This window comes from Ambystoma mexicanum, chromosome 13 (assembly GCF_040938575.1).
Source record: "Ambystoma mexicanum isolate Mex_15411 chromosome 13, UKY_AmexF1_1, whole genome shotgun sequence".
NCBI lineage: Eukaryota > Metazoa > Chordata > Amphibia > Caudata > Ambystomatidae > Ambystoma > Ambystoma mexicanum.
Window position 1 is genome coordinate 524,633,165 of NC_090938.1, and position 12,197 is coordinate 524,645,361.

The 12,197-nt window shown below is 50.1% G+C and overlaps 1 protein-coding gene across 4 annotated transcripts in view; it reads left to right on the forward strand.

The window, feature by feature from the left end:
• The first annotated feature begins 8,820 nt into the window (after window positions 1–8,820).
• LOC138521418 (myosin light chain kinase, smooth muscle-like) overlaps window positions 8,821–12,197 on the forward strand; it is a 604,815-nt gene continuing 601,438 nt past the window's right edge. For 2 of the 4 annotated variants that reach the window (XM_069634224.1, XM_069634225.1), the window contains exon 1: window positions 8,821–10,370. In XM_069634224.1, coding sequence (XP_069490325.1) covers window positions 10,229–10,370 — 142 coding nt within the window. In that variant the 5' untranslated portion in view covers window positions 8,821–10,228. The remainder of the gene's footprint in view (window positions 10,371–12,197) is intronic. The other 2 variants (XM_069634226.1, XM_069634227.1) reach the window with 2 other exon arrangements.

The following is a 12,197-nucleotide window of genomic DNA, read 5'->3' on the forward strand; positions in this document are numbered from 1 at the left end:
TTATTATACATACATGTAATGCAATTGAAACAGTGCAGTATGTTTGATTAAAGAAAATCGTAATGCAAAAATCCAAAAGTAAGAAAAGCAAAAAACGCAAAAAGGTAAATAGCCAGACAAAAATAGGTAGGGAAATGGGGAGGACAGGGAGGGTCAAGAGAAAGGTTCACAAAACTAAGTTAGTTTGCCCTTCATATATGGTCACACTCTTAATTTAGAAGTACAGAATGAATGTTGTTGATATTACCTCGGTTTCTCTAGTTCCCCTTTAATTTAGTTTAGCAGAGGGGCCTCAACATGACTTTGGCGGTAACCCTTAAATCCAGCAGTATCGCTATTACCTCCGGATTTAAGGGTCTGCCAAATCAAGACTTCGGCAAATTTCACCCCAGCTCTGAGCTGGGGGAAATCCGCCGAAAATTTACGCTCATACCGCCGGCGGGAAATCCGCTGACGGTATTAGCGCGAAATTTCCCCATTGAGCCCAATGGGGAATGGGGCTTTCCCGAATGGGCTCAATGGGGAATGGGGATTAACATTACCGTCGAACTCGTGATCCGGCGCTAGTAGCGCCGGCGTTACCGCCCAAGTCGTGATGAGGCCCCTTGTCTGCTCTTCCAATTTCGGGTTAGATCCCTTGAAGAAAGTAAATGCTCATTTAGCAATATTGCTACTAAGGATTGCATGTCTAGTAATCAAGTTTGGGTAAAGCAGTTCCACCCTCTGCCCAGAGTTCCATTAATATAGTTGAGTCTAAACATACTAATCGGTGCATGTTACTAAATTCGCCTCTAGCAATGTCCTGCTATTTTGAGTTCATTTTGCAAACATTCCGTAATCCATGGTCTTACCAACTGATTCTATTTAAAGCTCAACATACATACAAACATTCTGTAATCCACAGCCTTACCAAATAATTCTATTTAAAGCTCTACATAAGCATAACATTCCTAGCGTGTAACTTATATGAACTCATTCTCAGTGTTCCCCTTCTAATTGAAAGGTTAGTGCTCGCATATATGCCGTCTTGGACCAAGCGCGTGCTGCTTTAGTACAGCGCACTCGGGCTCGCTACATTTACAATGTACTGAAAACAAAGAAGTCGCACTGATGGGACGGTCTCTCACCTCTCACTATCTGTCTCGCGTTCGATCGCATGTAACCTGAAGTCCGTAGGGGACGTCTGATGGCGTCCCCTTCCTAGTTATTCAGAGGCTCGGTCGTCATGGCAACGGACTACATAGTAAGTCTGTTTTCCATGACGAGGGCCATTGTTTACTTCTTGTAATGTGGCGGCCATTTTAGAGCAATGTATTATACCATAACTTTGTATGTCCGAGTTGTCCAAATTGTGTTACTAATTCATTAAAGATGCTGCTAAAACTTACTGATTCATTATAATTACAAGTATCAAAGCAAGGCAAATGCAGGGCCATTTAAAGTAAAATTTCACAAATTTCACTTTAAACAAATTTTGACACCAATGCAGGGTAGGTACTTTTGGGTGAAACCTGCGTGCTAAGAACAACGTATATTTTCATATTCATCTGATTGTTAGATGGCATATATCCCATATTGTATGCACCATCAATGGTATGTTAGCGAAGTTTAATGGTGCTGATACCAAATTAAAGACCTGACAGCTGTCAAGTACATTTATGCTCCAGATAGAGACCTAAATTGATATATTGTGCCATTACTGCGCCAAACTGATGGCCCTAATCTTATTGTTTACTGAAAAGTTGGTTTAAATAGAACCAAAAGGCATTAAAGAAATGTTGTCCTGTATCCTGGCCAGACTATGAGTTATTACAAATGTTATGAGCACTGAATTGTAATAATTCACTTTCCTCCATCTTGGCTGAATCTCTCATGCGGCTGCCGGAGCGGCTGCATCTTTCTTCCCCCCCTGCATTCTACGTGCTGCCTGCTCGCACGTGTCGGACTCTGGTGCTAAGGTAAGCCCCACTCTATTGGGCTCCCACGAGAGGCGCGCATCGGCGCATCAACATGGATGAACATTTTAATATCTCTGCTTGTTTAGCACATCATCCGCATGAATGTACTGACATTTTGGAGCCTCAATACCGCTCCGTTGTGTGCCACCTTGCATTGCACCATGCCTTTTCGTTTGTAAAATCGCCATTCAAAGATGGCCGTTTCACTGTGCCTGCACCGGAGTGCTGAGCACACTGCTGCTGGGGGTACGGGATTGGCTATGGGCGCCTACATCTTGCCCAATGGGAAGGCCGGCAGGCTTGGCCGGCCCTCCTCACAAGGCCCACTCCTGGCCCTCTCTTGGCGCACTTTCCTCCATCCTGGCTGAATCTCTCATGCGGCTGCCGGAGCAGCTGCATCTTTCTTCCCCCCCTGCATTTACGTGCTGCCTGCTCACACGTGTCGGACTCTGGTGCTAAGGTAAGCCCCACTCTATTGGGGTCCCACGAGAGGCGCGCGTCGGCGCATCAACATGGATGAACATTTTAATATCTCTGCTTGTTTAGCACATCATCCGCATGAATGTACTGACATTTTGGAGCCTCAATACCGCTCCGTTGTGTGCCACCTTACATTGCACCATGCCTTTTCGTTTGTAAAATCGCCATTCAAAGATGGCCGTTTCACTGTGCCTGCACCGGAGTGCTGAGCACACTGCTGCTGGGGGTACGGGATTGGCTATGGGCGCCTACATCTTGCCCAATAGGAAGGCCGGCAGGCTTGGCCGGCCCTCCTCACAAGGCCCACTCCTAAGGCTCTGTCTACCGCTGTCCACCGCGGTACGCCGGATCGCCGGCCCCTCCGTGCGTGAGTGTCTGTGTGTCCCCCTGCCCCCCTGCCCCCTGTGAGTATCTGTGTGCCCCCCCAGCCCCTCTGCCCCCTGTGAGTATCTGTGTGCCCCCACTGCCCCCTGTGAGTATCTGTGTGCCCCCCCTGCCCCCCGTGAGTATCTGTGTGCCCCCCTGCCCCCCATGAGTATCTGTGTGCCCCCCCTCTGCCCCCCCTGCCCCCGTGACTATCTGTGTGCCCCCCTGCCCCCCGTGAGTATCTGTGTGTCCCCCCGCCCCCGTGAGTATCTGTTGTGCCCCCCTGCCCACCCGTGATTATCTGTGTGCCCCCCTGCCCCCCGTGATTATCTGTGTGCCCCCCCTGCCCCCCGTGAGTATCTGAGTGCCCCCCTGCCCCCCGTGACTATCTGTTGTGCCCCCCTGCCCCCTGTGAGTATCTGTGTGCCGCCCCTGCCCCCCGTGAGTATCTGTGTGCCCCCCCTGCCCCCCTGCCCCCTGTGAGTATCTGTGTGCCCCCCCTCTGCCCCCCCTGCCCCCGTGAGTATCTGTGGGCCCCCCCCTGCCCCCCGTTAGTGTCTGTTTGCCCCCCTGAGATTCTGTTTGCCCCCCCGTGAGTATCTGTGTGCCCTCACCCTGCTTCCCCCCCTGTTGCTCTGCGCTCCACCACCCCTCCTCATTTCCATCCTCTTCAACTTCCCTCCTACTCCCCCTCCTTTTCTCCCCCCTCTTAGACTTCCGCCTCCTAGCACTTACTCCTATCATCTGTTCCGTGACTCTTGATAGCAGCTTGTCTGTCCCCCCCTTTTGTTCTCCCCCTCCCCCCTCCCCTACTTTTCAATTTGTCACTGACTTTTTGATCAGTAGCGTGTCTTGTTCTCCTTCCCCCCTCCGTCCACTTGCCCCCCCCACCCCGCCTCTTGTTACCACCTGCACTGCGTAAATTGTCGTCAGACTTAGTAATATTACTGCTTGCTCTGTTTTCCTTCCTTTCCATCACCTCTTGCCTTACTTGTTCTATGCACTTGCACTATCAGAAATGTCGACAGGCCTATTATGATAGTTATTTTCACATTCTGTATTGTTTCAAGGACTTTTGCTGAATGTAACTGTATTTTTCCTATGTCCCCTCCCTCCTTGAAGCGCTTTGAAACACATTGTGTATAGGCGCTATATAAATAAACTATCATATCATATCATATCATATCATATCATAGTGAGGTCGTACAATATATCAATTTAGGTCTCTATCTGGAGACACTTATTTTTTTTAACATATATTTGAATTTAGCCCTGATTTGAGAAAGGTCTATAAAGAGACCGAAACATGTGTGATCCTAAAGGGCATTTCTATATATTAAATCTTCTTTTGAAACTGGGCGCAGCCTCACCCTGGGTCTTCTCTTCTATACTAATGCTTACATGTGGTTTTTTTCTTGACTAAGCCACCAACCCAGAGAGACGCGACCTTACTAAATTCAAGTTTTTTGAAAATAAATTGAACTGCATTATCACGTTCGAATTGATATGTCGCCATGTTAGACCGGACCAACAGAGCCAAGATTTGGTGAAATTTTGTAAACAAAAATGAACCCTTCACCACCCAAAAATATGCATTAGATACAAAGTTTTTAGATGGAAGAAATTTGAGGGAATGGCATTAGATGCAATGGCATTAGATGGAAAGACCAGCTACCACTATTTTACTCCCTAAGGTCATTGTACTTCCGCATTCAAAATATAGGGAGTAAAATCGTCCCACCATTTCAAAGTCTTGTCTGGAGCCTCCGTTGGGTTATTTTAGCGATGTTTTTATAGAGCGCCTCTGCCACTGGATTGGCCCGTAGCACTGTGGGTTTCCTGGGGTGTGTCCCTTCCTGCCTCTCTGGGTTCTAGTGCCTGGATGGCAGAATGTGCAGTGATGGGTCAGTCGAGCAGTCACTGGACAGCAAGCTTGTTGTGCACAGACCCCCGAGAAGGGTTGGTGGGGTGACATTTGGCCGGTCGGGTCCCGTGCTGCCCACTGAGAAGTGCCGGCACTTCTCAGATAGGTATGTTGAGAAGGGGAACTTCTAGTTGTTAATGGCAGGAGCGGCACTCAGAAACCCCTTGAATGTGGCTAGATACGAGGAGAGGAGGTGCCACTGTAAGTGGGTGAGGGGGGCATAAACAATGAGGGCTGTGAAAAAGCTCTGCACAGCCCCAAAGCCTCCAAACCCAGGAAGGACTCCCCTCAAACCTCAGCTGCGGCATGTGAGATGCTGCTGCAATCCCTTCCTTTGGTTTCTCGCTCTGTCTCGATCTCCCTCTCCCACGCACACTTCTCCACTCAGTCCTTTACCTGCCCCTCCTTTCATTCCCCCATTGTATATGTCTCCTCTGTGTGCTCACTCTCTTTCTCTCTCGCTCGCTCTCCTTCCCTCGTTTCCAGTTTCTCCCACTTTTTCCTGTTATTCTCCCTTTCGTTATTTGTTTTCTCCTTCCCTTTTTTCTTCCTGACCCACTTTTTAAGTTCTCGCTCGATTCTCTTTTGCTCTCTGCTTTTTTCACCTTCCCAATCGTTAGTTTTCTTTCTTTCATCACTCAACTGGGGTTAAATCCCCCCCCTCCACCCCTGCCCAGGGACGTCATTTCACCAAAACGCCAGTGGTGGTGGAAGTGACATCACAGTGCCACGCCCCCAAGAGTGACATCACCAGAAGTTATGACATTTGAGCCCACCCCTGTGTGACATCAAGGGAAGTGATGTCATTGGACCACACTCCCATGTGACATCACAGGAAGTGGCATCATAAAGCATTATACCTTAGTACACTAAGAAAAATATGGTCACGATATAATTTTATTGTGACATTTCATACAAGAATGGATCATCATATGTAGCAGTGTGTCAAGGCCCATGTTGCCATGGGAAGTGTATGAACCCAAATCCCCTCTTTATGTGGATCCGCCCTGTTATTTCAACAGGACTAGAATCACATTCTGGGGGACAGGGGCGGATAGGCGGGTGTAGGGATAGGGGAAAGCCAGGATAAAAGGGCAGAGAGAATATTTCACAAGAGAACATGTATTCTTCTTGTCGATGGCATCCACATTCTTCAATGATTTTGGCACTTACCCCATTTTCTTCTGATTCGACAAGTTACCTTCAGTGTTGTGTTGTACTGGTTGCAGTTGTTTCATGGACTTCATTACTCCTGCACCAAACAGCCAGACGTCTCCAATTTGGATCTCCTTCAGAACCTAGAGCTAAGTTTAAAATGGGCTTGATTGGTGCATTGGCAAATACTGCTACTGGATCATCTTCCTGTATCTCTTCAAAGTGCTTGCATAACTCAAGAGGAAAAAACATTTCAAGTAACGCAGGCTCCATCTCAGCTATTCAGCTGGTAAAATGGCTCTGTGGATTGATGCCATTGCATGCCAGGGGAGTGATTAGAAGGAAAGTGGGGACAGGAGACAGCTCATTCTCACAGCAGTCCCTAAATGCGGCAGTTCAGAAATGAAGGAGAGAGTTAACTGTTTGTAACATTGAAGCTTCACCAAAATAGTTTCATTATGATATGATACAAGTCATTTATAATGCACCCGGGAGCTGAGGACTGGCAGGCACATCCCTTTTAGGGAACTCAAACCTCTCATTCCAGGACCACAGAGTCGTAAGTCCACGTAGATCCATCCCCCAACCTAATTGTCTATAGAAAGATTAACAAGACATGCCTGTGGTTCGTAGGAGCACTTTAGCCTACACTTGGGAACAGGTAAGGAGTTCCCAGGGCCAGCCAATCCGTAACATCTCTGCAATGCACCAATCAGTTTACAGAATGTCCACATTGCACCTAGCCCCACATCATCTAATAGGGGACCACACAGGTGTGTGGTCTTCCATATAGTTAAGGTGTGTGGAGGGGACATCATGGAGGCGTGGAGAGAATAGGAGGAGTAGGAGGTTTAAGCAGCTTGTCACTGACTCGGCCTAAGCATCTACTCTCACAGCATCACGGTCTCATTTGTTGTAGGCAGTCATTGAGGGGTCTTTCACAGCGGCTCTCAAACGCTTCTCTGTGTGGGTTTCTCGTCCAACTTCAACAGCCTTGCTCTCCACTTCAATTAAGTTCCGCTTTGTTGGGTCTGTGAACCGCATCTCCCCACACACTTTTCTTTAGCTAACTAGCAACTTTCCTGAGACTCCCAATGCTGCCACCCGCTCTAAGTTTGTTTTAGTAAGGTTACAATGTTAATACACCAAACTCAGAGCGGTGAGAGCATCGGGGAGTTGGTGAAGCACACACGGTGTGTGCTTGACCAACTCGCCTGCCACGGCGTCGCCGCGGAGGTGGCACTCAGCCTGGGCTTATGGTGCCGCCCCGGCCGCAGGTGAGTTGGTGAAGCACACACCTCAGCCTGGGCCTGCGGCAGCACCGCTGCCGCGTGCGGTTTGGGCATCAGTCCGCGGCAAGTCAAACCATTATGATAATGGTCATCATAAATTATGATGACCATTATCCGTCCCCCAACCCAGACTCAGTTTCACTTACTGTGTTTTCGCTTGGCCCAGGAGGAGCGCGGCACCCCGCCAGAGAAACCACATGTGCTGCTGGCTGTTCACATGGCACCGTTTGACCATGCCCCTCCTCCTATTGGAGGTCGCTGGCCAATAAGCAGAGGTCATTCGAGCGACCTCTGGCAACCCCCAAATGACGTCTCTGCCCCTGCAGCCCTTGGGTTGTTTTGCAGTCCGTGGTATCTGATGTGGGCAAGAGGGGCTGTTCTTGTTCCACCATTTAATCCCCAAACTGTCCGATGGTGGGTGTGTGTGTGCCTTATGTAGGGGGTGGGGGGTTATAGGGTTTATTATATGTACTGATATTTATATAAACAGGGAAGAACAAAGATGCTCTTTTGATCACAAAATAGCCTACAATAGATACTAATCAGATTTGACTGGAAGCAGTGAGCTTCTTACAACAGGGTGAGTTTGAGTGACATTCTGACCAGGTTGTTGGGGGGGGGGGATGGAACAGCCAATGAGGACAATACATGGGTGGATTTACAAAGAATAAGGACAATCAACATTAGAAATATTAAGCGCCAGTACGCGTAAGGTGAAGCGCTAGAGCGCAGGAAGAGAAAGTGAGGGACAGAGGCAGGTTAGGGGCAGGAAAAAATGTTAGCTAGTAGGCAGAGAAGAGGTAGGTTAAGAGGGTACCTCAGAGGTGAGGAGGTAGGCTTTCAGTTTGGATTTGAACACATTGGTGTGGACTGTTTCTCAGACTTCTGACATGAACGTGGGGCAGGTAGATTGTGTCTGATGGGGGGCATACAGCAGAATACTACCATGCGCCACGTAAGCGACAGGTGGTGGGGGGGGGGCAGTGCCAGTCCCGCAAAACGAGCACTAACTGCCTTTGGTTTCACCCCCTCATCCCTATGGTAAGTGCCTGCGCTTGTTTTTCCCCATCTCACGCGCCCAGCTGGTACACTGTGGTGGCCACGGTGTGTGGACTTTGGTTGGCGCAGTCTGTGGGTGATTTGTGGGCCGGGTGCCTGGGCCCGTCTCTTGACTACTCTGCGCTTGAGTTCGAGTACTGAGTTCAGTGAATACGAGTGGGCGAGTTCCAGGTAAGCCATCAGTGGTGCGCGTGAGTATCGGCGCTTGGTGGCGAGGCTACCTAGGGCGCCATTTGGTGGGCAAGTCAAGGTGGGAGGTGTTCCCATTTCCGAAGGGCGCAGAAGGGGTTATAACGATGGACCCTTAACGATCGCCAGCATCCCACCCGCAGTGTTTTCAGGGTGGCGGTTGGGCGGGGCTCTGCCTTGGAGAAAGGCTTCAGACTACCTAGCAGACATCTCCCGAGGGATGCAGAGGCAGTGCCAGGGCTGTAAATGCTTGTGTTGGCTCAAGGGGCCGCTACTGTGCTGGGGAAAATGTGGGCATGGTGGCTGTCTCCAAAGTTTACATTGGCGGGGGCCAGGACACCCGTCGGCGATAGGCAGGGCATGCCATGGTGTGGTGAGAAGAGAATTGCCCACCCTCAGGCCCTCGGTGACCCCCGCCCGCTGCCGGCTGGCCCGTGGAAAGGGGCGGTACGGTCATATCTGCTGACGCAGGGGCCCTGCCACGGGGGGCGCATCCCCAGGAATGCCAGAGACACGCACTTCCAGAGAAGCACGTGCGCCCTGTGTTTTTGTTGTTCTTGTGCGTCTCTGTTTATTTACCCTTTGAAGTCTTTAGAGGCTGTCCCTTCCAAACCGGTCCGTTTGGGTCCCTCCCGTTTCTGTGTTGGCGTGGTAGCCTCCAGCAGGCCCCTGGCAGCCGGGGGAGAGTCTGTGAGTGTTTATAAATATGTAGCATTTCCTGCCCCCGCAGCTCCGAGAAGGCGCTGGTGGCTGAGCTCTCTGCGCAGTCCGATAAGGTCCCGTCCTTCGGGGAGCCGTGCACCGCAGGCTGCGCTCCCTGCGCCTCCCGCCGCAGCCCAGGCCAACAGCACCCCCCAGCGCCCTCAGTGTTGGGATCTCCTCGGCTGCACCCAGCGAGCGACTCGTAGGTCTATGTGTAGGGAGGAGCTCGCTGTCGCCCATATGAATTAATTAAGCTACTTGCGCAGCACTGCTATCGGAACGACTGCAAGGACATTCTATGTGGACATTGGTTCTTGGGCTAAAGGGCGATCACGCCATCAAGACCTTGCGCCTGGAAGCGACCTTGTTTTGGAGAGGAGCTGACCATCTGGTTCTCGGGTGCAGAGGACGGGGACCCAACACTCCGTCCCTTGGGTTCTGAAGGACCTCGGCCATCAGGACATTGGATTTGCAGGGCACTTGTCCACAGGTCATTGGTTTCTGAGGGACAAGGCAGTTGTTTTGAGATTTGGAGAGGTGCTGACCAAATGGGCTTGGACTTGAAGCACACTAGACTAGTCAGCTGTTAGACTTGAGGAGGAGCTGGTCAAGAAGTGCTTGGTTTTGGATGGGCGCTGACTAGCCAAACCTTGGATTCGGTGGGGGGCTGGTTAACCAGTACTTGAGTTTGGATAGGAGCCGACTAGACGAACCTTGGATTTGGCCAGGAACTGACCAGCCACTGCTTGGGTTCTGAAGGGAGCTGGCAAGCGGGTCCTTGGACCTAGAAGGGTCTCAAACATCTGATGCTCCCGCTTGGGGTAGATCTTACCATCCAGTCCCTTGGTTCGGAGGGGAGCTGGCCTTCCAGCGTTTCTGCTTGAATAGGAGCGGACCCACTATTCATTGGTACAGAGTAGACCCAACTATCCACTCCTTAGGCCCAGAGGGGAACGGACGTTCATCCAGTCTTTGTGAACATTTGTGAAGAGGGCCGACCACCTGGCCATTGTACTAGAAGGAGAACCAGCTATCCACAAGCCCTAATCGGTCTGGGTGGGTGAGTTTCCCAACGGAAGGAATGACTTCACATTTGCGCTAAAATGAGCTACGTGTCCACGCTTCGGATCGACCTGAAGAAGCCCCCCAGATGTGATGGCGGCACAGCGCCAGGCGAGGGCAGGAAGGCAAGCCTTGCAGCCATGGTCCAAAACGGGCCTCGGGAACCCCATCTTCAATGCCCAGGTAGGCCAAAACCATGACATGCCTCTTTGGAGGGAGGGAGGGAGGAAGGGAGGGAGGATACGCTTGAGGAGATGTCATGGCAAGCGGATTGGAGTAATGAAGGAAATTGTGTGTGTTGCAGGAAGAGGGGATGTTTAATCTGATAAAGGTTCCTGGTGAATATCAAATTAATTCTGGATCATTATCTCACGCCCCATATCCATATCACACCCCCTCCTATATGTGTAGCTCAATCCATCCGTGCATCCACATGTCACCCATTTCCTATATCCATCCTGTCACACATTCTCTGTATTTCTACCTCATCCACTATCTGTATCCCTATTTCACCCACTGTCTATATCCCCATTTCACCCACTCTGTATCCTTATTTCATCCACTCCTGCATTCCCATTTCTCCCACTCTGTGTACTGTATCCTTATTTTACCCACTCCCCGAATTCCTGTTTCAGCCATTTTCTGTATCCTTAATTCACTCACTCTCTGTATTCCTGTTATTTCCCCCACTCCATATCCCTGTTTCACACACTCTCCTCATCCCTATTTCACCCACTCGCTGTATTCGTAATTCACCCACTCTCTGTATTCCTGTTTCACCCACTTTCTGTATCCCTACTCCACTCACTCGCTGTATTCCTATTATTTCACCCAATCCATATATCCGTTTCACACACTCTCTGCATCCCTATTTCAGTCGCTCTCTGTATCCCTTTCTTACTCGATCTATGTCTTCTATTCACCCACTCTGTATCCCATACACACACTCTCTGTAGCTCTAATTTGTTCACTTTCTATATCTCTACTCACCTCTCTTTCTCACTCTCGGTTTTCCTCTCTTACCTGCACTCTGCATCACTGTCCATCTCTTTCTGTATCTCTATGTTACTCTCACTCTGTATCCCTGTCCATCTTTCTCTCTCCCTTTTTTGCCCCATCTCACTTCCCCTCTCTATCATCATCTCAGTCACTCTCTGTATCCCTACCACACTTTCCCTCTGCATCCATACCTCAACTCTGCATTCCAATCTCACTCTGTGGGTCCGATTCATGGAATTATCTGCATGGAAAAGACAGTATTTGTGCGCGCAACTGCATGCAAATCCACCTTCGTCGATTCATGGAACGGAATGCACAGTACTTTCCCTGGACTTGTGTGTATTTCGCGCTGGCTCGGCACGTCTGTGCGAGCCGTTGAGGGCCTTGCACAAGACTCCGAGCAGAGCGTGGGCATGGCCTGCGCTGCTGGGAAGGGGGGGCGGAACACCAAAAATGGGAAAGAACTTGCTAAAAAGTGGTTGTTTTCTAAGGGACGGCCTGCAGGCAGTCCCTCACACGGCCACTATTGTGCGGCACGAGACATCATGGGATCTATCATGCACCGGTCTCTTAGTTTCCTTCATTCGATCCGCCACCCGAAGGCAGACATAAGTACACTTGGTGTAGGATTTTCAGCGTACAGGTGGGGTTGCATTTTGGAATTTGGGGTGCGTGTACTCAATCAGGGTTCAGATGTAACTTATGGTTGCGTGTAAGCAGTGTAGGGGGGTGCAGGAACGTTTTACATGACATTGCATGCAGATTTCCTGAGTTATTGGCAAGTTATGAATGTTGTCGTTGTGCCGGATACAGTTACGGGCCTGCTTACGGGGGACCCAGCGCACTGTTTGAAGGGTGCATGTATTCGTTCCCAGGGCAGCGCGCAGCAGTAGCTGTTCTGACTGTTCTTGCTTTGCGTGTGGGTGTGTCAGGGGGCGATCCGGGCGACTTGCGAATACTGTTACTTTGCGCTGTCAATTCCATGAATAAGTGGGTGCACATTTTTCTTTC